Genomic DNA, 24,924 nt, shown 5'->3' with positions numbered 1-24,924 from the left:
TAAATATTTAAGCGTAAAGAATAGTTGAAATAATTTTTTTTAACTACAAAGTTGTGTCTGTTATTAATGCAAATTATTCTTATTTTCAACAATTTATCAATTTTTTTTAATATTGCTCAGCAAATAATTTACAGCTCCTAAGTTAGCAGAACCATAAAATCAAATCCATCCTGTTTTTAAGAAAACAAAAATTGAACCAAAACGACCCAACGGAATAAAATATTTGATGCCAAAGTTCTCACAATTTATAAAAATTTTAACAGTTTAAAGTATTTTTTTACATAAAAAATGCCCCTATCCTCATTTAATGGGCCTTCTATTGTTATTTTCAACTTTTTTTATTATTATTAATTTTCGCTTTTGATTTCAAACGCAGATTTCTATTATGATGGATTTGGAAAGGATATTAGAAATTATTATCTGAATTGCCACGTCGTGTTAAACTAACAAAGAAAAGACACGGACGGGGGAGTGTTGCAGCCGAGGGCCGTCCTGACACAGTCGAAATCCGTGTGATCGACAGGCCAGCAATTATTTTCCGGCACATCTCGCCCGTGGCAGTTGGGAAGAAATGGTTATAATGTTATATCACAGCTATTAATGACAGCTCGCTGCGACCCCTCCCAATTAGAATGCGTGCCGCGAACAAAAGAACAGCCAAAACTGGCTGGGTCAAATGTGAGAGAACTCTATCAAAATAACTCGCGTCCGCCGGGAAGGAAAAATTCTCACTTTGAGGCCAACAAGCGCGATCGCCTTACAAATCCTCTGCTTACGGGGAATTAGTCATCACATTTTAACAATGGCTGAAATAACAGAGACGCTCCACTAATAAGAAAAATAATAACACACACTCCTCTCTCAGGTGCCACTCTTTTCGGACACCTTTTTCTGCCACTTGAATAGCTACAAATTGAGCGTCCACGACGTTCAAGTAATGCGTCTACATTCTGTTGAAGCAAAGATTTGCTACATCCATAGAAATTTACATGCAAAAAATTATGTGATAATTGAAACACAATAACATTAAAAAAAAATAAGAATTTTAATAAATTATATCTTAATTAGTAATATTATGTTTTAAATTTATTTTTTTAAATTATTTCAGCATAATTAAAAGTCGTTATTTAATGCTCGACTTTGATTATTAATAAATTGTTAATTATTCTAATCATTTGTTCATATTTAGTTACACTTTATCAAACAGATAATATATATTTGGTGATAAATTGAATGCATCCATCATTTGATTTTTGTATTGGCTATTTTCTGCAGTGATTATTGTTGTGAGCGAAATTTTAAGGAGGAACCAAAACATAAGTTACAAAACAGTGCAAGCATAAAGCAAGATAAATTCGCAAATAAATTAAATGAAACCACGCGCTTATTTAAAAAAAATATTTACGACCACATCTCTAAATCTATGTCTAATCTAAAATTTCTTTGCGATTCCCACGGTCCTAGCGATTCCATCACCCACTATAGGCCAAAACTATTGACTAAATAGCTGAGTCATCCTTCTGTTGACCGAACAAGAGCAGGTTGAAGGGAAAACATCCCCCGCACATACCTTAGCACTTGAGGACCAATTTGTCGACAAAAATAACAAGGAAATTCTTTGTCAGAATGATACTCAGCAAGTCAGCACCAAGCATTTTGAGGGTGGAATTGAATTCGGTCCACAGACGGAGACGAAATTTCATGCGAACGAGTTGAATTTGATTATGAAAATTCGGCAGGGGTGCTCGCTCGGTTCAAGTGCAATACTGTAAACTAAGAAAGTTATGCAAAGAGGCTTCAGTGGCAACTCGTCGCGATGTTGTTTTTTAAAAGGGTGCGAATTTCGCACACGCACGCCGTCTGTCAACAAGAAAATGGCGTCGCTGTCTCGGTATGCAAATTTGCACACTCGTCATTGCCGTGTCGCGAGCGCTTCAAATGCAGCGCGAGTTGATCGATTATCGCTCGTTGCTCAAATTTAGGAAAAATTTATTGATTCAAATGGATTATTTAATATTTGTATCTTTAATGAAAAACAAGAAAACCGTTTTATGCACATTAATAAAATCAAGCATGCAGAAAATATTTTTTTCTTATAAACAATATACTAAAAAAAAATCGGCATTTATGAAAAGTCAATTTAAAATTCAAACACTATGAATCAACATTCGATAGCAAAATTCTTTTATGAAATCTAGCTTATATTGCGAGTTTAGCTGCTGCATTAGTTAGTATAACTCGATACGCATGTAACGGCTTTTGATTTAAAATTCTTTTAAAAATAGAAAATGCCTCTGGGTAATGAGCTAAAATCTAATTCCCCTTAACGTAAGCTGGAGACGTGAAGAAGGTAATTCTGTTGAATGTTTCTTCATTGAATTTTTTGAATTAATTTCAAGTCAAAATTGGAAGGTTCAATTTTGCGCTAAAATTTTGTTAGAAATAAATAAATCACTTTAAATAGCCGCTCTTAAAATTTTAATTAAAAATCAAATTTATGAAAGTATTTGGAATATCATTAAAAAGATATACACTCGTATTATTGATAATTATAAATCAAAAGTTAGTTATAGAGGAATGTGTTGATTAAATCAAGTAATCATGATGGAAATTGATGAAGAAGTTTGAAAGAGTTTTTGTCAAAATTAAATTAATGTAATACGTTTATAAATTTCTTTTTTGAAAAAAAGTCACTCAACTTGAATAAAATATATTTTAACTTGCACTAAAATTAGAATTATTTCTAATCCGCTCAAAATAATGTAAAAAATAATTATTAATTTCAATCGTCAGATACCATACATAAAAAAGGTCTTGCTTTAGCAACTTTCCACAATTTAATTAAGGGCAATGACCTTGTTGCAACTGCAGCGCAGCTATGCTTGAGATGAACCACCCTAATTGTTTCCGGGAGCGCCATTGTCCTGTATAGTTACGACACTTCGCAGAGCTTTTCCCGCTCCTTCAAGTGCCACGTCCTCAAGAATAAAAAATTAAAACGCACAATTTCGCAGGCCGTGCAAAATTCAGAACAAAAACGTACTTGGCGCGGCCATTTTTGGGCGGAAAAATCTCCTTTTAATGGAAACTTGCGGCGTGCAATTTGTGTGCCGCTCGAGAGACGTGAAATAAAAGTAATTGTGCGCAGAGTCGGCCGCCTTCTGCACGTGCAGCCCTTTCAAAAAAGTAATAATTTTTAGTGACAATTTTTATAAGTGTACCGGTGCGCTGCGGAGAATAATAAAAGTGGGTTGTTTTATGCTCTCGTCGCGTCGTCGGCTTCCGACCGACCAACCAGAGACACCGCCATCGTCATCAAAAACACACGCCAGCCAGCGTTTTGTTCACCAAGGAATAATAACACTTTTAATAATGTAAGAGCTGTTTACTCTGTTATCCGGGCTGTGTGCAATTCTAAGAAAATGAGCATTCCGCGCGCAAAGACGGCGCAGGTACCACTCATGTCATTTGGAAATCCATTTTTGAAAGTCCTTGCATGTGGTTTAAAATTGAATAAAGATAATTTGCTATCATGCAGGCTGCAGGGAAATAAAGAAATGAAATTGAAATATCCGGATATTCCAAAAGTCCACAGAGATTTTTTATATTTAAATAGAAGTTATAAATATAAACAGAGAACAGTTAACCATGAGAAACAAATAAAATTTAAATTGCTTTAATTTTTGCGAGTTTTATAATTTATAATTTATTAATGAAGCTGATTCAGTAGACGTAACAATAATTATCGTTTACCAAACTATCCATAGATTTATTTATTTTACTTTAAAAAAAAACATTTCACGTTTTAAAAAAAATATAGGACCTTATTAAATGAACTTTGCTTACTTTTCATTTACTAGATTAATTTTGAGGTAGAATTTCATGATTCATGGTGATTTGAATTTAAAATTGGCTTTTCCTCGATGGGTTTTTAGAGTTGTTTATTATTTAAAAAAAGTTAATGATCTGTTTTGTTGTTTCTTAAACTATAAACAACTCAAAAAACGTATCGAGGAAAAGTCGATTTTAAATTCAAATCACCAAAGAAGCATGCTAGATTCTCACGCTGTAACATTGAAAGTCATAAATTACGTTTCAGGCCCCGCTTCGTGCGTGTGAAACTCGCCGACGACGCACGCAAAATCTTTTTTGGCCCGCGTCAACCGGGCGTATCGCGCTCATTCCTCCAAGGAATAGTTTGTTGCCCCTAATTTCTTTTAATACACCGGCTAAAGGGATCAATCGAATCGAGTGCGCGAGGTTTAAATACCCTCGTTGATAAGTTGTAACAAGCTGGCGGACGTGAGCGCGGCCTTCTGTCGCACCCTCGGCGTGCAGCATCCCCCAGAGGGTCACCGAACAGGGTGACCACGTGTGCGTGCTTTTCACTTCATTCCCTCGCTGCATTACATTAATATCTTTTTGTATGCTCTCGATGTATTCATTGCGCCACACATACATACCAACCGAACGAGCATGCAAAGAGATTAATTCCCGGGGGTGAGATGCGCGTCCGAACAACCCCCTCGCGCCCGGTCTGTTTACGAGCGGGGACTTGTTTTATTGCCGAACGATAATCTATTGAAAATCATACTTGCGGCTCGAATTGTTAATTGAATTCCGGCTCAAGAGGCATTCAGAAGCTGATACTTTATATTTATAGAGCACTCGCAATATCATCCGGGGAGAAGCGTCAGGGATTATATAATTAATCATTTCACGGACAAATTAATTCCGGGAGCTCTTTATTAGCAGGCAGTTGGAATGCCATTTGTCTTCCTTGAGCTCTCTATGACGCTTATTAGATTAAAAATTAAATCTGCATATTTTGATTTTGCTGTTTAAATTGATATTTATATAATTAATAAATAAGGAGCGAAATCAGTAAAATATTTTGCAAAATGAAATGAAAATTTTAGATGTAAATTGAGTTTTTAAATATCTCTGCCCAATTCAAACACATCGTTTAGAAGATGTTCAAAAATCAAAGCGTGATTGGCAAATTTTAAATTAATAATATTTTTTCCAAAACATTTTGAAATAAAAAGGGGTTTATTCTGAATTGAGAATACGATTTATATCATTCAATAAAAATAAAAATAAAAATCAGCTTTGATAAATTATACCATAAACCATAATTAAAAAATTATGCTCTTGATCGTTTGTAACAGTCGCAAAAATGTACAAAATTTAATAATAACTTTTTACTGTATTCGAGAACAAATGGAGTGAAAAGAGGTTCTTGTCCTGGCTGTGTTCGCGCGTGCCCGGCGGGTTGCAGCACATTGGTCGTGCCAGGAGTAAATCAGGCCGTGAATCTCAATTACTCTGCAAACACGGCCTCTCTCACTGCAAACGAAGCCGTAAAAGTAAGCCGCCGCAATCGAGCCTATGAAGCGCGGCGAATGAAACGCTCGCCAGGCAATTTATGGCTCTTTTTATTGAATTAACTCGTCTCGTAAATGGCGATCGTTCGTTCGTCGACGGGTTGGATGTCAACTCGCTGTTTTCCGCGAAAGAGGGGAGAAAATTGGGAAATCGAACGAGAATATAATCGCAAGCACGCAATCTTTATGAGCTGATAGTAATTTTGTTTAGCTCAAGTTCATTTGATAATACAGATTTATATTTCGTTTCAAAATATAAAATTTAAATGTTAAATCCGAAAATAGTTAATCAAGTTAAAATCTTTGCAATGAGAAATAATGGTTTGACTAAGTTAAATAATAAGAAAAAAGTTTCACAAAGGTGTTTTATTTGGCTCAAAATCAAGGTTAACTTCACAGCATACATGAAATAATAATTATCCAACTTAGACACTAAAAATAAGAAAATTGAAACAATTAGATCAAAAGAGAATATTAATATTGATTTTAATTAATTGGCCTTTTCAGCGTCGGTTAAAAAAAAACATTTTCATTTGACTCTTGGAAGCAGTTTTTTTACTTTAATTTTTCATCTTCAAAAATAAAAATACAAATTGAAAAATTAAAATACAGTCTCACTTTATAAAATGCAAGCATAATAAAAAAGTCTTATTTTATCTCGCCCGCCTAAAGGATCATTTAATTTATTATTTTATAAATTAACATTAATAACACATGTAAATTTGTGTTATTTAAAACATAATTTATCCTCCATTAAGAATTATGATTATAATTGGGATTGTGCAATAATTGTATATAGTGACGATTTGGAATCCAATTACGGGGAGAATCACTTCCAGGGACACACGCGCGACATGGGCAGAATATTAGGAAAGGAACTCGACTCGACAGTCTGATCCGAGACGCAAAACGAAACATAACAATAATGATGTGTAGCTGCTGGTTTATAATTGAATTTGCCCGCTGCAATAGATCGAAGAGAGTCTGCTGCTGACTGGTGGGTGTGTGTGGTCCCGTCAATAAATAAATCGTCGCCCGCTCTCCCTCGCGCTCACCCCACTTCACCCCTGCATTGTGCCCTTAATGTTTTTAATAATCGAATTGCCCCCGGCATCATTTATTTGCCGCCGCTAACTTGATTAACTCCTCGCACAATAAAAAGAGAAACATCACGCAGAGCCGCCGAAAAGTCAGATGCAAATGCGCGTCGAGTGCTGCTTTCCCGGCGTTTACACTCCATTTAATCGCGCCAATGGTTTATGATTTGTTAACATAATTTGATCCTCTGCCCGCGACGACGCCCGCGTTGAACGCCGTTAACCGTTATGGTCTCAGGGGAATCTTGGGAAAATTTTATGCACTCTCGTTAAATCTGAAATGCTAATTTCAACAAGAGCATCATGGTTCGTATAAATGGTAAAAAAATGTCAAAATTTCACTATATGAAAAATATAGCTAAACCCTTAGAAATTTTTTTTATATTTATCAAAAGGCGAACCTTGTACTTACAATAAAATTAATTGAATTTGGAATGCTGTTAATATTTACAATTGCAATTATATTTGCAACTATTTATGGAATTATAAAATTTATATATTATTAATCATTTTTAAAGTATTTAAAGCCAATTTTTCTATTTAATTAAGAGTTCAGATAATAGACTACTTGTGCTCTTTAAACATTTTGATATTACTTGGTTTTATTAAAAACGTAATAAAAAATGTAATAAATTTTTTCAATATATTCTGATATTTTGAATTCAATTGTTCAATATTCGGATCATTATTAATTAAATTTTGGGTAACTTTCACTTATATGATTGATTGGTTAAACTAAAAGATTTTGTCGTTCTGTAATAGATTTTGATTTATTTTTACTTTTTTATAATGTCATGAGGCCATAATTGTTAGCAACATTTTATAATAAACATGATTATCAATTATTGTAGATAAGAACATAAAATTAAATAATTTTGTCCATTAAAATATTTATGCCAAGCAATCTAGAAATCTAGGTTTGGCCAAATTCCAATATCAATTATAATTACAGTTGTAAAAGATTTTTTGCATATTTACATCCATTCCTTATTCTTTTATAATGATACATTTTAATCACCTTTTATTTTGGAAAAATTTTAAATTTATTCTTAGCTTTTTTATGTTTCAATTAATTGATGATGGTGTGATAATTATATCAGCATAAAAAATCTATAATTTTCTGCATAAAACCTGGTTCTTCGCACTTTATTATTTTAACGACATCAAGCATGCGTGTATTCATGTATATGTCTCTATATCCCCCACGGGTTTCATATCATCAAGCGTAATTGTGGAAATGTTATGCTCAAGAGGACGAACTTGGCACTTGCGAGGATTATGTGTGAAATTAAAGTATGCGAGCGTGAATGCTGCAGCGCGTGGAGTTGCTCTGCTTTTTGTCGTGCACTGGTGAGAAAAAAACAGGCAGGGTATATTATGAAATTCTATTTTTTCGCATGCACTATTCGAGAGAAAGAGAGCATGAGTGCGAGCAAAAGCAGGGCGTGTATCTCGCGATTTTTATTTTGCATATTAAAGGACGGGCTCGCACACGAGCTTTTGTTCGCGAGGTGTGAAAAACAGCGTGAGCCTGTGTAAATCTATACTCTCGCATCCACTTGATCCCGTGAAAACCAACTCGCGGATGGGGAAAATTTGTCATCAGGAAAATAAAGCGGGGAAGTGAATAAATGTTTGCAATTAGTGCTCGACATTCAAAAGATTTGATCTCATGCATATTAGAATTCACGAATCTACGAAAATCCTGTTCATTGGGGACAATGGGGACCTTCAAATTCTTTAGATTTATTTCTGTTAAAATCCTTATAAATATTATTATTTTAATTTTTTTTCAATATAATTATTAGGCAAAATAAATTTAAACCGTGATCTTTATATTTTATTATAATGAATTTTGAATAAACCACACAAAAATTTTAATTATCGAAGGAAACTATAAAATTACGCACCAAAGAAAAAGAAAAAATTTTGAATAGCAAAGCTTTGATCAGTTTTGAAAAATCGAAATTAATTGTACAGCTTTTTCAGCTGCAGGCAAAAAGAGATTTGGACCGCCTGCTGAGCGTGGAAAATTGTATCAAAGGCAACAATAATTCCTTTCTAATATGCGCGGATCATGGTTTTTACAAATAATTATCACTGATTGTGAGCAAAAAGCGGCCCGAAAAGGGACACGCGCCACCCTTGTTCCTAAAACAGTCCGCGGCCAATGCACAGATTACAGAATTAGTGCACGAGCAGAATTCGGCACAGCGGGTGTCGAGATAATGGCAATGATAATGATCGCCTTGATACATAATAGCCGCAAGCGATGCGTCCACCAGAGGAGCGGGCGCGTGCCGCAAAAACGACTAGTTTGCTTTTTTAATGAGCCACCCCACTTTGCTTACTTGATTCATACAAATAATGCGTACGAACTGACATATAAAAATTATTTTAGTAAAACTTTATTTACGTGTAACAAAAATTAATATATAAGTTTTTAAAACTAATAACATTAGCTATAATTTTAATTTTACAGCTTTTATATAAATATGAAGTCTTTAATCATTAATATTTTATTATATTTTAATATATTTTTTTTATTTATTAAGAAATATTTATTGCAAATAATAAAAATTGAAAGGTACAATTTATATTTAATAAAAAAATTAAAACATGATATCATAATAAAAATTTTCAAATAAAATTTATATAATCAATGAACATGGGTCATTTTCATAATCATATTGAATGAGAGATCTAGTTCGAAAATCGAAGTTTGTCTTCAATCGTGCAATCTGCAATGGTAAATCAATCGGTATAGATTTAAATAATTTACTGAGTAGCAAATTAATAAAATTAGTTATTCTCAAAAATATGTATCCAATAGTTTTAAATAAATTTTGAGAACTAGCAAGTGATGAAATTGAAAAAATCCTTCAAACTCAAAAACAAATTTAATGTGTAGCAATGTGAAGCTATATAATGATTTAGAGTTCTCCTTTACTTAGTAAGTACAATCAATCACTATAATCTCATGTAATTATATAATATTAAATTTATAAAAATCAATGCAGAGCATAATTTATAATTAAGCAACGTGTGTTATATGCTTGTAATAAAATATTGAATAATGAAAAATAATAGTAGCTACATGTACAAAATGTATGGAAATGAAAATCCTTTCCCTTCGACTGAACTGATGATTAATGAGAATCAAACTCGAGTTAGAATTCATGAGTCGTTGCACGAGTGGGTCTTGCCGGCGCGGAATGCGTGAAATTAACTGCCGAGAATTCGTCGCCGTCTGATGTGAACCCTTTGGTCGACGCCGGGGCGCGCATAGTTCGCAAGTCGGGAGGTTTAATAAAGCGCAGCCATTTCAATTAATCAATTGGCACGAACGGTGTCAAATAACTCATCGAGCTAGAGAGCAGCTGCCTCCGCCGCCGCCGCCTGATAGCTTATTGAATTACGGCTCATTTGCATACCGCGGCGCACTAGCTTTCCAATTACGCCGCCAGAGATGTGCACACGGAGGCAGCACATCCTCGGCGTGCGACTTCTCCGGTTTCACGCAGATTCGCACTCTTAATGAGCATCCCGGCCACGCACTAATTTGCTCCGACGACGACGAAACCCTTAATAATCTGCAATTAGCAAATCTGTTTGCACTGCGCAAAATTTAATCGATTCATTTGCACTGGGCTTTGCTAACCGCAGCGTATGGCCCATAGCACAAAATGTCAGTATTAATTAGTCAATTTTATAGTTTATGACCCTTGACGTAAATATTTATACCTATCAGCCAACCAAAAGAATTAATAATTAAATTATGATTGATCAATGCATTTTATTAAAATTTAAATTAAAATTAAAACAGTTAAAATATATATTCAAAAATATTATTACTCTCCTTCACAAATAATTTTTTCCAATAAGTGTTATTTTTTACCGGAATAGATGTTCCTGAAAATCCTCAATTTAATGTAGCAAATTAAATTATGTTTCAAATTTTTTAATTAATTACAAAATTATGTGGTTCTTTTTTTTTAGCAATTTGAAGATATTTATTAAGAAATAATTTATGCTGTGCTTATAATTTCATTGTTGGTTTCTGCAGCTTTTTTGTGTACCTCTTACGCCATTTTTCAAATGTATTTCTCTATTTTGTTGCAGGTTTGGTTCCAGAATCGAAGGGCAAAGTGGCGCAAAACGGAAAAGTGCTGGGGCAGAAGTACAATAATGGCCGAATATGGACTGTACGGAGCGATGGTCCGGCACTCGCTGCCCTTGCCAGAAACCATCCTGAAGAGCGCTAAAGAAAATGAGTGCGTCGCACCTTGGCTACTTGGTAATTATCTATTTATTCAAATTACCAGATTTTCCAATTAAAAACCATTTCATTTGAATTTTTTATTTGATTTAATTTTTTATTGCTACTAAAATTTTGTCAATTTTTTTTTAACTAAGCATTTAACCACCAATGCCACTATAAAAATCATTTAAGTATAGAAAATATATATCATTGCAACATGTGTTGTGAAATTTCTCAACATGTGTGGTGAAATTTCGCATCATGTGTTGTGAAATTTCGCATTATGTGTTGTGACATATCTCAAAATGTGTCCATTGCAACAGTAAAAATATCGCCTTGTGACCAGGAGAAAGTTTTTAATTTTATTTTATTTAAATTATTTGATAGTGCATTTCATATGTTTTGCGTTAATTTAAAATATCTATTAACAAAATATCGAAAAAAAATTATTCCCCTTTTGAACTCAAAGTTGTCCCCAAACTATCCCCTACAAGAGAATGGTGTATTTAATGTAGGTCTCTCTGTCTCGCGCATATCCCGCAGGCATGCATCGTAAATCCATAGAGGCAGCGAGCACTCTCAACTCGGAGGAGTCGGACTCGAACAAGGAAGGAGGCGTCGGAGGCGGCAACGGAGGCGGCACCTCGAGCAGCATCGGCAGACCCGAGTCGGCGTGTTCGCCGTCGGGCGGTGGCGACCGCAGCGGCGACGAGCTGAGTTGCAGCAGCGGGGGCAGTCCGCCCCCGCCGTCGATGCAGTCGTCCGCCCCCGGGGGCCCCCAGCCCCACATGCTGGGCGACCCTGAGCAATTCCGCAACAACAGCATCGCGTGTCTGCGCGCCAAAGCGCAAGAGCACAGCGCCAAAATCCTCAGCGACGCCGTCAGGCGGTCGGCGGCCGCGGCCGTGGCCGCCGCCACCCTCCTGCGCAACGACTCCCAGGCCGGAGGCCACCTCAGCGGCCACCATCACCACCACCACCAACAGCAGCAGCAGGAACTGCTGGCCGCCGCTTCGGCAGAGTCAAGTGCGATTTTCTGACAGCAGCGCCTCGACGGTGGCGCGGCGGCCGCTGCGGCGGCGGCCAGAGCTGCGGCCATCGTCGACTGAACGGTCCGGAGTTGAAGTTGTTGGACACGTGCGAATATAAGAGAACATGATGGACGCTGGTGAGAGAAACTAGTGCAAAGTATATTTATTGTGGAAAAACGTACATAGTTGACTACGTGCAAATTTGATACCAAATATTGATTATAGCGTTTAATTGATGAATCAGAAGGTGAATTATAGGGCGGTGCTTTTCAGTCCTATTTTGCGAGTCAGAGATTTGATTGAATGGGGTAGACACAAAATTCATAGATAAAACAAGAATTTAACGGATAATTTTAAAAATCATTTTTCTAAATAATTTTTAATGAAATGAAATTCTTTCCGAAACATGACAAGGCAAAATTTAGTAGTTTTTCAAATTAAATATTTCATAACTTCTCACAATGCTAATTTGATCTAACTATCTTTCTTTTTCAATCATAATTTTTACGTCCTGATCTCTAACTCCTTATACTTATGGTTAAATATAAAACTCGCTTGATAAAATGATATTGAAAAGTCTCAATATAACTGAACATTTTTATTTCATTTAAGACTTGCTGAAGCAACGACGAATTTTGCAACTGCTACACAATATATTAAAAAGTAAAAGGAGTGCCTGTTTACATGGTCAAAATTCAAATCTCGGTTCAAATCGCAAGCCGATTATAAAATGTTTACGGTCACATTTCATCGCCAAGAACGCAGAACATTGCTATCGAAATAAAGTACTCTTTTCAGCATACAATGTGCACTCGCAGCTCATTCGAATACAATAATGACGAAACATGAAGTATAATATGTAATTCCTAATCAACGATTAAGGCCTTGTTTATATACATAAATATATTCCAAAAACAAACTCACACAATAATGATGAGAACGAAACGAAGAATAATTGATTCAAACTTACTTAGTCATTGCAAAGTGTATTTAACTAAAGATAAAAAAAATATATATTAATTATGTAATTGACAAAGTTCTCTATCACATGCAAAGCTGAAATGTGTTTTACTCGAATTACGTCGATGATTAAAATTACAAGGCGGTTAATTTTAAATGTGGATTCGTGTGTTTCATGTGGCAGCAGCATCAGAACAGACGGAAAAATACTCTGACAATTAATCAATGAATTGACATTTTAAGAGATTAATTAAATTATTGTAATAGTGGTTACGCGGCAATTAAATTATAATCAATGTATACTCTCTCTCAATAGCTCTACTCTTGTACATAATGACAAAACTGAATTCTAGCCAAACTTGCAGGGGTGCGGCGCCACCCCGCAAGAGCTGCGCGCATACAATATTATATACTCACTATAATGTTAATGGTGTCTGTGTTATGTATTAATTCAATAAAAATTACAATTGACGACGGATCGATAGATTAGACCAAAAATGGAAAGAAAACAAAATATTTGGAACCCTTTTCAGAGAATATTTTAATTTCTTGCAGTGGAAATATTGTACAAAATTAAATAAACAAAATGTTTCTGTTGATTTATGTTGTTTTTCAAATGAATATTGTTTTGTACATGTTTGGTTTTTAAGAGGAATTGCAATTTTATGAGGCGTGCGTACTTGATGAAACGCGAGAATCGAACAAATATGTATAACCGTGAAATTTGAATAAAAATAGATTTGTGAATGGACACGTTTGGAAATTTATTTCGCTCAGCAACACCAAGTATTAATCTCCTCTGTCCGAAAAAAGCAAATTGCGTGTAAGTGAAAAATGATTAATAAAATTGTTGATGGCATGATGGATGGTGTGCGGTGGCCGTGCTTTTTTTTGCCCCGCTGCTGAGATTACTGACGTAATTTATACAGGGCAAAACATCACAAATAAAGTTGTTGTCATCTCGGCCGGCGTTTGGTTTTTTGCGCCAACTTTATTGGTCAGTTTGTCCTGCTGGAAACAATCCAGCGTCCCGAGGGCAGCCAGCCAGAAAAGTGTGCAAGCCAAACAAAACAGATTAACTGAAATGAAAAAAGGGGGCGGACGTTGCTCGCCCAGTACGAGCGACGAAAATAAGGAATTATTGTCAGAATTTAGCGGCGCATGCAACAATACGAGTGATAAATCAGCGCGTAATAAACTTTAGTCGCTCAGCATGTGGTCAGAAGCAAAACACATTTATCGCCGGGTTGAGAGGTCATTTTGCGCTGGCTGAAGGGACGTTCACGAGCACAAGGGTGCTTCTGCAAACGGAACGCTTTGCATTTAATTTGTATTTATGGAGCGTCCAATGAAGCCAGTCGAGCAGTAATGCAATTTGTTATGATAAATCTTCCTTCCCGCCGCATTGGAGCAACTCGCTGCTGATTATTTTTGTGGGGAATGAATTTCAGTCAACAAAGAGTTAACATTAGAAGCAAACACTTTTTTTATTAAATGTTTAGGTAAAAATATAATCAGTAATTTTACTGCCATTCTTTAGGTAATTTTGCTGCATTCTTCGTTCTCTTGGTTTTTTTTAATAATCATAAATTATTAATTTTCTCTTAACGTAATAATTTATATAAAAATCTGAACAAACAAAGTTATTATGAACAAAAAAGGAAAGAAAGTTAATTATTTTTTCAAAATTACTTTTTTGATTTTTTTTTAAGCGACGGTATCTATGCAACCGGCCGTTCTTATTTGCAAAGCGAGTTGCATAAACAGCTGAAACAGTTGGAAATAAAGGATGGAAATTATTATGGAAATCAGAAATGTTAATGAAAAAAGTGGTGTATTTTGTAGGATTTCCATCACTTTTATTGATACAGAACTAAACATTAATTAATCTATGTACAAAAATACAAAAAGCATATTGTACACCATGCAGAGGCGCGCGTCCACATTTTACATAGTTTTTTAGTTAAATATATTAGTAGTTTTCTTGTTGCAAACCTCCGTTTTCCAGTTACGCCTATATCATGGTTTCGAAACGAGAGTTATTTTACAATTAAATTGTACCTGCCGGAAAGTGCACTATAAGAAGCAATAATTCGGAATAATTTATTTAATTTAATTAAAATTGAACAAAGTCTCCTTTTTGTGTCTATAAAATACATGAACTGACAGTTCATCCTGGTCTCAGCTAACAGAGTGTTTAGTTCTTTACATTTCACATCAAATGGACCTCACAATATATTGTAATGCGTTCATAATCAGCTTTCGCTGCTATAACACTGAACTACGTATCTGATAAAAATGCAATCATAGTATGGAGCTGAACAACACGAAGACTATGCGAGGAGGGTGATAGAACCATTATGTACTAATTTTAGATTGATCAATAAATGTAACGCTAGGTTGCTTCAGAAGCCAATCAAACAAAATTTCAAAATTGGTTTGATTATTGAATCATACACAAAGAGGATCACTTTGCACCTATACAGAATGGCTGCTTTGCTCTAAGATTTTATAATATCACTTCAGTCTTGGCCACAATTTTTTATTCAAATCAGCCAAATTTTGCAAACAATGAATTTTTATAATTTTTTTACATTTCTGATCTACTACAGAACCACATTGAAAGAGTTGAAAAGTTATATCTGCATTAAAAAATTTAAAAAGTGTAATAGTTATTAAATTAATAGATTCAATTATTAAAGATCAGCAGAAATCAGAAAGAAATAGAATGTGTTTTTGGACTTATTTCGTCTTTTAGTGCAGATCTGAATTTTCAGCTGAGGAGTATCAATCCCTAAAGCCCTTTCAACATGATATGGATATACACTGTGGTCCGTCCAAACCTCCGTCTTAACATGAAATTCACAGAGAAATATGCAGTTTAAATTTTACAGAAAAAGAGATATGATTTGTAAGAGAGACGCGTTTTCTCCAACCATATAACTAGCTCTACACATTTATACAAAAAGGAATACAGAGTGGTACGCTTTCTTCAATTCCCTCAACTACTGCACGAGTCTGTTGCTGTTGTTGATGATCCTTTCTCGACCAGTTGCGTCCTCATTGTTCCTCGGGGGTGAGTGGCCGTTGGTGCCATTGGCCATTCTCCTCCTGCTACGCTTGAACTTGGCCACATCTTCTCCGAAAACGTCACCAGTGCGAAGAGCGGAAATCAAGTCGTCAAACTCGCCTTTGCCTTTGGTGGGCGAATCTTTGTTTTTGGAAACACCATTGGACTTGACACTGCTCAAAATGCCTTCTCTGCTTTGCTTCCTCTCCATGGTCCTCTTTTTCAACTTAAAATTTAAAACAAAAATTTATTTATAAAATAAATTATTTTTTTAAAAGTTGTTATATCTTACCTCAGCTTCTTGTTTGGCTCTCTTTTCATCCTCTTCCCTCTTTCTCCTGTTGTTCTCATTGTCCATTCTAGCGTCAGACAAAGCAGCAAGGAACTGTTCAAAGTTGCTGAAAAACTCGTCGAGCTGTGTCGAGTTTGGCTCCTCGCCAAAGAGACGCACAACTCTCTCAAACTGTAATGATTTGGTTAGTTAATATCAAATCTCTTTTCAATAACTCAGTTTCCTCCTACCCTAGTTTTCATGTCTTGGAACAAATCCTCCAACTCTGAGAATTTGGTGGTGGCGTGGGACAAAAACTCCTTCATGACAGGCAAAAATCTGTCTCCCTGAATGACAGGTTGGGTCCGGTGGAACTCGATCTCTTGAGAAACTTCTCTCAGACCCTTCCGCAATTGAGTCATGTCTTTTTCAAGCTCACCCATGCTGTGTAAAATTTGTTAAAAATAACTCTTGACAACACAAAATATCAAATTCTTACTTGACTTTAGAGGCCTGTTTAATATGGGGTAGGTCATCTTCCAGCTTCAGGATATCTTTGAACTGAATTATTGGAAATAAATATTATTATTTTTTTTTTTTTATTAATTTAAGATATTTACCTTCATTTCAATGACCTCAACCAAGTAGTGCAGTAGGGTGGTACTCGGCCTGGCAGGTAAAGAGGCCCTTGTGTCAGCAAGTCGGTTCAAACTGCCCAGTCTAAAGCCTGAAGCATTGCCCCTTGCGCCTCTATTCATGTAGTTGCCCAAGGCAAGAACAAGTTCAAGCAACTTTCTGAGGCGCCGACTGCGTTGGACCTCTTTTGAAGCGTCCAGCACTGATCTGACTCTGGCTGTGACTTCCATCACTAATGGTCCAAACTTCTTTTTGAAGTGCAAACTGCGTAATCTCTGCTCGTAATGAGGAATCCTATGGAAATATTGAATTTGTCAAATCTTTATTAATTTGTCCATTTATTTTAATCAACTGGCACATAAAAATACATAAGTATTTATAAAAACATAATTTAGGATTGTGTATATTTTTGCTCAATTACCTAGAGATTTCATAAAGGAATCTGTCGGCTCTTGCCAAACTATCGGCATCGTCACTGTGTTCCTCCAACAGGGCACATTCTTCAGCACTAGGAGTGAATTTGAGCAGCTGCTCCACCATGTCCACAGGGAGCTGTTCTCCGCGGTCCATGCTCAATATGCTCCTATAAAACGTATTAATCAGTATTTTTGGAGATTGATTCAGACATCAGCAACTCACTTTGTAATTTCCTCATCAGACATTTTCAACTTTGAGAGCAGAATTGTGCAATTTTGAGCCCTCCTGCCATCAATCACAGATAGAGTTTTGGTCTGTTTTTTGTTTCCAGTTTGGCGCAGATCCTCATTTGAACCATCATTCTGTAAAAATCTCATTTATTATGCATATAATCATAAACAAATTAACAAAGAAATAAAGAATAAAATCTCAATATGGAAAGAGTGTAAAAGTTTTTAAATTGAAACATTTTCTATCCTTAGAGTTAAAAAATTTAATAATTTAATTAAAATAAAATATATTCATTACGTTGACTCCATTCTTTTGGTAGGCGCAGAACAACTTGTCAATGCTTTCAAGACCCATGTGTGAGTACAACTTGCAGGGGTCGTCCAGCTCGGCCCAAACGGTGCCGTTTAGTTTGGTGTCTGGCAATTTGGCCCAGTTGAAGGACTTGAGTGGTTGCGAAGGCTGAGGGACGTTTTTCTTCTTGATCAGCACCTCCGCAGGTGGTTTCGGAGGTCCAGGAACTGCAGACATGGGGGGAGGAGGAGGGCAGCCTGGTGGACCAGGAGGCGGTGGAGGCGGAGGACCAGCCATCATTGGAGGCGGTGCAGGAGCTGGGGGCGGAGGAGGCGCCGGTGCTTGCATAGAGGTGAGATTGACTTTAGCATCGTCGGGTAGACTGCCTGTGTTGACTAGACGCTCGAGGCGGTGCCTTTCTCCTCTCTCGGAACTGATCTGCTGGCCCAGTTCGGAAACTTGGGTCTCCACTTCTGTCAGACGCTGTTTGGTCAGCTCGTGGTTCGAGGTTTCGCGCTCCAAACGCTCCCTAACTCTACTCAAACCTGACTCCAGATCCTCCTAAAATTTTTATTAATTTATATTAGCTTTAGTAAAAATATTTATTTTTTATTTTGTTTTTAACCTTTTCCTGACAAAGTTGGTCCAGTTCCTGTTCCTTCTTGGCCAGTTTTGTGGCCATTTCGGTATTTTCCTTTTCCAAATCATCAGCCTTATCACGAGCAGCCCGCAATTCCTCCTCCGTTGCAAGCCTAAAATTATCATTTAGGTTATACACATCAGAGAAATTAAATTTCCAGCTCTTACAATTGAACAATTTCCTTCACATTGATATTCAAAGGAGACACGTCAGGATCTCCTCCAGTTTCATTTTGAACAGTGACCTGCTGAATGAGACGGTCAAAAAGCAGCCAGTGCTGTGGAGCACCTCCATAGTCCACTAAAAATTAAATATTTTGTTTAAAATGCGGCTAATAAAAAATTTTTTTTTTATCCTTACGTGGCAATATTAAACAGTGGTGTAATAGAGATAAAAGGTGTGGATATGCAGCGGTATGACTTAATTTTCTCCTGAGCAAGTCAAACATAGCAGTGGCGCTTTTTGTGTCAATGTGCTCTTGCTCAAATTTGCGTGCCAGTTCTTTCTCATCTTCATTTCTAACCATCTCAAAGAAATCTAAATGCCTGAAATCATAATTTAAAAAAAATGCATTAAACAAATTATCTAAAATTATGAATGTATTTCTATATAAATATGTCAGAAATATACATTTGGAAACAAAAATATAAAAGTGGCCGACAATTTGTATTGCAATTTAATGTTCAAACGATTTAATTTTTAATTTGCATTATGTATCATTAAAATTTTATTTTCTATTCAAATATCAATTACCTATCAAGATTCTCATTTTCAAGTCTCCTCAGTCTGTCCATAGCAGGCTGAATGCCCAAGAGCAACAGCTCGTATCTCAGGTGCAACCTGAACTCCAAACTATCCTGACCAGGCCCGTAATTCAAAACCGCATTCACAAAGGACATAATGGCCGTTTTCAGATTGACCTCGTCCATGTATTGGGAAATTGAGCTGAAACTCCTGTCCAGGTCATTTACCATTCCCTGCAAAACATTTTGATAACAATCCATAGGACTAAAATTTTCAGTAAAATTTACTTGGAATCTTGTTCTTTCCCCCGCATATTCCTGGTAATGCGCCATGGCCGCCAGAGCCTTCTTGTGACCTCCAGGGACCAAACAAACTGCCCCGAGAATTTCCAGAGCGGCCACTTTAGTCTTGATATTTTCGCAGCGCAGACTTTGAGCTACAGTCGAGATTCCAGTCGGATGCGCCAAAACGTGAGCCCGACCATTCTGAACAAAATTAATTCTCAAAATAAATATTTCAAATCATATTTTCTTTTTAAACCCACAGAATTATTCATCAGAGCTTTCAAGCATCCGATTAGTGCTGTGTGTAGAGCGCTTTGTGCAGTCTCGTGGTCTAAGTTGCTGAGGAAGTCGAGAAGAGCCTCAAGACCGCCCTGCTCAACGAACTTAAGGACAAAACTGTGTGGCTGCGTTCTGAGAGCCGTCCTTAGGGCGTCCATCTGTCTAGTTCGGGCTCTTAATTCTTCCTCGTCGCTTGGAAATGTGAGCTGAAAATAAATATAATGAAAATGGCTGACAATTTCAATGATGGAAATTTAATTAGTTGAAATATAATTTGCTGTTTGCAATAATAATAAATTAATGAAAAATACGTAAGAAATTTCAATTTGGAAAGCTGAAATCCAATTTACTTTCTACAGAAAGCAAGAAAATATGTATAAATGTTAAAAAAAAAAAAAATGGGAGCTTTTTTCTTTATCAGCCCCTTTCGGTTAAAATTTCTTGATCATCAAAAGTTAATAATCTACAAAATTGCTACTTCAAAAGTATAACTGGGCATAGTTCCTTGAAGAGCAAGGGGGGTATTTAAGCGACCACAAAATAAGGAAACACAAAATGTAATTGGGAATAATCATCAGCACGTCTCGCGCTTGTGCAGCTACAAATTACATGTTTTATTCTTCAAGTCGGCCGGCAAAGTGAAATTATTACCTGGCTGAGTGCTCTTGCCCGCTCGATGTAGTGCTCAGGAGGTTGGTTTAGGTCAGTTTCTCCCTCTTCGTCCTACGGCGCGAGAAATGATTTTAGCAAAATTAAAAAAGAATCCGCGCGAGAGATGCGCGAATGAAATTCAATTAGCCTACTTTTTTGCGGCTGCAGTAGATTTGCCACTTCTTTTCTGGTGGCAGACTCAACATGGCTGCTTTGTTAGGAGCTGTCAAATCCAGCTCTTCCTAAAATTTACAAGAAAAAAAAATGTATATTAATCATTAAGTACTTCATTTGAAGTTATATATCTTCAATTATAAAATCTATAGTTTATTTCAGAATCTCTTATTGAACTTTAATAAAAAAAAAAAAATTAGTAAGGAAGAATTTTTGTGCTAATTAATTTATAGTTCTTAATAAGTCCCATCTGAGTTCAATTACATGGACAGTTATAAATGTTAAACTATTTTCCTGTGTTGAAAAATTCTACATCATGGACGGGATTGCCAGTGCCTATTTGTGTTAATTAACAATTACTATTATTAATGTTGCTTGGCCAACAAAACTTATATATTATTTATTTGTGGCTTTTTATAAATTTTATTTATCCTTAAATTTATTTAAAATACGTAACTTAAATAACTTGAATGTAATTTATTTGAATAATTGTTAAATTTAAAAAATTGGTTTAAGTTTAAAAAAAAGTTATTATTATAATATTAATTCATAAAAAAATATTTTAAATGTCAATGTAGGTTAAATAATTGGAAACTTGCCACAAGTTCTGCAAACTTTGCGTTCAGCTCCTCTTCCTCAGGCATCGGCTGCGTTGGTGTCAGGGCCTGGATGGACAAAGTCCCAGCCTGGTCAACCACGCAATATGTGATTTCAGGCGGCTCAGCGCTCTTCAGGCATCCGCACCAGCCGCCACCCCTCTTCAGGGGGCCTCCGCCGCCCCCGCTCGGCATGGCGGCTTTCACTGAACCCCAAGCGGCTGAAAGTCGATCTGTCAGCCCCCACGGGGGCGCACCTGCCTCGGCCAGGCTCAGGCAAAACGACGGACAGGCACTCGGCCACGTCTGCAACAAAACAAAAATGGTAAAAATATTAGCATAGAGCATTTCAAAATAAAATTCTTTACAAAAATATTCTTTGGTTTGGTGAAAAGTAGAAAATCCTGGGATACAAAGAAAAACCAAGTTATTTACAAAAAAAAATTGATTTTCAACAATGAGATTGCAACAATGGTCATGTAAACAACAACATATCTTTAATATCAATGAAAAGAAATTTAAAATTACAGTTTTTATAACCTTATATTTTAAGTTGTTTTAATAAATTGCATGTCTGCAATTTTCTACTGTTCTGTCAATCAAATTAATAAATTATTTTATTTAAATATGATTGATGCATATTGATATGTAAATTGCTTTTGCCTTTGAGACAAATTTATAAATACATATTATTTGCAATTTATTTTTAAAACAAAGCTATCATTTATTTCATTTTCAATCATGGCCATTTTGGGCTGTTGAGAGTTAATAAATAAATTGATAATATTTCTGAACAGGTCAATCGATTGCGATTTATGGCTGTTACGTATTACAAATTTAGTCATTAAGTAGTGAATTTTGCACAATTTAAAGTAAACAAGCACATTCCCAACCCGCGGGGCAAGTACGATTTAATATGTAACAAATCTGCTTAATGGACATAATAATAATTTAGAGCTCGGCATCATTCCAAGAATAATCCGCTTTTTAAGTGAAGCAACATCAAACTGTGCTCTGTAATTCGCGCAATTCAAGCTTCAACGCACGCCCATTTAATCCGCATAAAAGTTTAAATCACATTCTGCTCTCGGCCGGTATGCAATGGAAGGTGATTTGCATCTTTAGCGCACTCTCACTCAACACCCGCTCTCTCGGCACGCAGGTGAAGAGAAAATTCCTTTCTCATTCATCTCCCTGGAATCGCAAATCACCTGCACTGGCAAAAATGAGCACCTGCGTCCAGATTTTGTGTCTCTAGCTGACTGGTTAACCACAGAACAAATTTGAAGCAGCCGCGAACACGATAATTTGATTTTTTCGTTAGCACGCCTCAGAAACTATAAAAATAAAAATAAATCCACTCTGGTGGCCGCGCGGCCATTGGGTCACCGCATTCTAAAAGGGCGTTGGCACCGAACCATTGTGTCAATGAGCTGAAAAATTGCAAAAAAAAAAAAAAAAAAAAACTGAGAGGAAAATTCAATTTTTATTAAATAATATTTTAATTTAAAAGTAATTTGTGAATTGAAACAAAATTTAATATAGTGAAGAAAGCCTTGTTTTCAGGAAGTTTCCTTTTGTTCCAATAATTTGCAACAACTGTTATTCTTTGAACTTGGTTCTAAATAGCATTGGCAAGGAGCAAAGTGTGTTGATGAAATTTCGAAACTGCGTGCCAACAAAAGCGGCTCTCTCACGTCGGAATGAGTTCGTACACATATAATTGAGAATAAAAAGCCGCCTCTATTACCGATCGGCCAACAGGACTGACTTTCTTTCTTTCTTTCTTCCAGTCACTGAGTGTTGATACCACTTTATTGTGCCGGGTCGTGCGCTATGCAGCGGGAATACATAAAAAATAATAATTTAGATCCGAGCGGCATTTTCTCATTACAGCGCCTAGCAGGTGGGTGCGTGGAGGTATTAAAAAGGCGCTCACTTATTTGCAATGCAGGACAAAGCGCCCGTCATTATCGCGAGACCTGATCCCTTTCACGTGAACATTAATTAATGCGTAAATCTTACGAGTTTTGCAACCCGTGTGCATTCCGGTCCAATTATACAGCCCTGGTATGTGACAACTATTTGACGGATTTGAAAGCCGTTTGCCCTCATTCTCAAATATTTAAGAAATAAACATAAAAATTATATTAATTTATAAGTATATTGGGAGTTAATAATGAAGGATTAAGATTTCTACTGGAAATAGTAACTTGCCAATTATCAGATAGAATTGATGATTCAAAAATATAAATAATTATATTCAATGAAATATGTACTGCAGACACTTATTATTTATTTGTATTTACAGCTTGGAAATCAAATCTAACAATTATTTGCCAATCCAAATTATTTTCTATTTTCAAGAATAACAATTTCATCCAATTCACGGTCTGCTAGAAACGTGATCGCTGCAGCGTGAATTCGTTTCAAATCAAAAAGCAATCGGTAGAACCCACAAGAGGAACACAAAAAATCAGCGAGTGCGGTGGACTGTGTGTGTGATGTGTTCATATATATTATTACGTGAGCGCACGATTCGCATTTCGGAGACAACAACAAAATCGGCAGATGATCCGACGAGGGCAAAAACCGCGAAGCGTTCACCAAACCAAAAAAAATCCCATGCAACTCTTCATGCGTGAAATTCGAGAATTATGTAATTTTCAAAGGTTTGGACAAATGCCGAACTTTGGCCGCGAGTCAAGCTGAAAATGCACGGCATTTATGGAGTATTAACCTTTTATTATCGTACATTAGCACGGGATATTTGCTGGGCGGTAACTGGCAATCAGCTTGGATTCGCAACACTTGGCATTTTGCAGAGCAAAGCAAAGGTGAAAACACGATTTGCTCAAATTGTTACATTATTTAGCAAGCGTCAAAAAGCGTATTGAATGTTTCCGCTGCATGTTCTGGTAAATGGAATAAAAAAAGTTTGCAAAAGCTACTTTCATTTCACATTTTTTTTTTAATTCTAGCTTTCAATTCACCAGAATCCAATCTGAATAAATTCACTTTCCAACTTGACAAAATGCCTTTTTGAAATCACAAATGCAAAGAATTAGCATTTAAAAGGAAAGGAAAAGTATATTGAAACAAGTCGTTGATTGTTTGGCAAACAAAAGTTATTTGATGCTGCCTGGCGATCCGAATTCCCGAACTAATTTGCTACTAATTTTGGTTTATGGTGGCAACTCGACAGCTCATTATCAAAATCAGGTGCTGTGAAGAAAAATATAATGGAAGCACAAGTCCATCAAGCAGGACTCACAACAGGGTAATGAAATAAACAATTTGGTAGGATTCTTGTGGCTGTTGCGGCTTTTTGCGAATAATATCTTATCAATATGTGCAAAATGCTGGCGGCTAACTTATGTTGTGCTAGAGATAATACGCTTTTTTTCAACACATGACACACTCATTGAAAACTTATCTATTTTAAAAACTGCTTACTCAATATTTCTATTGCTCATAGCATGCGGTCACATTTTCGGAAAGATAAAGCCATTGCGATATTTAAGATGGGTAGATAGTTCAAATCACAGTGGAAGTCACATGCAGGTAGCTTAATGATACGAACGAACTTTTATCAATATAGCGCGATAAATTGCGTTTAACTAATTAGCTTCACGTGAAACACACACACACGCTGCAGTCAGGAAATATATATGCATTTCTAACATTACTAAATATATTTGGAGTTTACTACTTTATAAACTTTAAACATCCTAAAAATAACACTTCAAAAACTATGATAATCGTGTTATAAAAATTCGATAATATTAGTATGTTCCTTGTTTCCAGCGTGGATCAAGCAGAGGATCATTCAAATTTGTCTAGATACAATAATATCATTGTCTTGAGCCAATGTTTCAATAAATTTGATTTTATTTACTTTATT

The 24,924-nt window shown here is 36.0% G+C and overlaps 2 protein-coding genes across 6 annotated transcripts in view; one reads left to right on the top strand and one right to left on the bottom strand.

Annotated features, from left to right (window-relative positions):
* Positions 1–13,487, top strand: part of LOC132199928 (visual system homeobox 2) — a 90,459-nt gene extending 76,972 nt beyond the window's left edge. For 2 of the 3 annotated variants that reach the window (XM_059625035.1, XM_059625036.1), the window contains exons 6-7: positions 10,607–10,781; positions 11,280–13,487. In XM_059625035.1, the coding sequence (XP_059481018.1) occupies positions 10,607–10,781; positions 11,280–11,785 (681 nt within the window). In that variant the 3' untranslated portion in view covers positions 11,786–13,487. The remainder of the gene's footprint in view (positions 1–10,606; positions 10,782–11,279) is intronic. The other variant, XM_059625037.1, reaches the window with a different exon arrangement.
* Positions 13,488–14,571: 1,084 nt separating this feature from the next.
* Positions 14,572–24,924, bottom strand: part of LOC132200670 (disheveled-associated activator of morphogenesis 1) — a 54,898-nt gene continuing 44,545 nt past the window's right edge. For all 3 annotated transcript variants that reach the window (XM_059626319.1, XM_059626320.1, XM_059626318.1), the window contains 17 exons: positions 21,020–21,326; positions 20,403–20,488; positions 20,251–20,322; positions 19,581–19,805; positions 19,324–19,521; positions 19,046–19,269; positions 18,653–18,837; positions 18,460–18,592; positions 18,278–18,404; positions 17,659–18,213; positions 17,353–17,492; positions 17,135–17,296; positions 16,698–17,007; positions 16,577–16,638; positions 16,329–16,521; positions 16,099–16,269; positions 14,572–16,032 (listed from right to left, as the gene is read on the bottom strand). In XM_059626319.1, coding sequence (XP_059482302.1) covers positions 15,742–16,032; positions 16,099–16,269; positions 16,329–16,521; positions 16,577–16,638; positions 16,698–17,007; positions 17,135–17,296; positions 17,353–17,492; positions 17,659–18,213; positions 18,278–18,404; positions 18,460–18,592; positions 18,653–18,837; positions 19,046–19,269; positions 19,324–19,521; positions 19,581–19,805; positions 20,251–20,322; positions 20,403–20,488; positions 21,020–21,215 — 3,330 coding nt within the window. In that variant the 5' untranslated portion in view covers positions 21,216–21,326 and the 3' untranslated portion in view covers positions 14,572–15,741. The remainder of the gene's footprint in view (positions 16,033–16,098; positions 16,270–16,328; positions 16,522–16,576; positions 16,639–16,697; positions 17,008–17,134; positions 17,297–17,352; positions 17,493–17,658; positions 18,214–18,277; positions 18,405–18,459; positions 18,593–18,652; positions 18,838–19,045; positions 19,270–19,323; positions 19,522–19,580; positions 19,806–20,250; positions 20,323–20,402; positions 20,489–21,019; positions 21,327–24,924) is intronic.

Source organism: Neocloeon triangulifer, unplaced genomic scaffold (genome assembly GCF_031216515.1).
Source record: "Neocloeon triangulifer isolate White Clay Creek 2 clone unplaced genomic scaffold, ASM3121651v1 ptg000014l, whole genome shotgun sequence".
Lineage (NCBI taxonomy): Eukaryota > Metazoa > Arthropoda > Insecta > Ephemeroptera > Baetidae > Neocloeon > Neocloeon triangulifer.
This window is presented reverse-complemented; position numbering and strand designations above follow the sequence as displayed.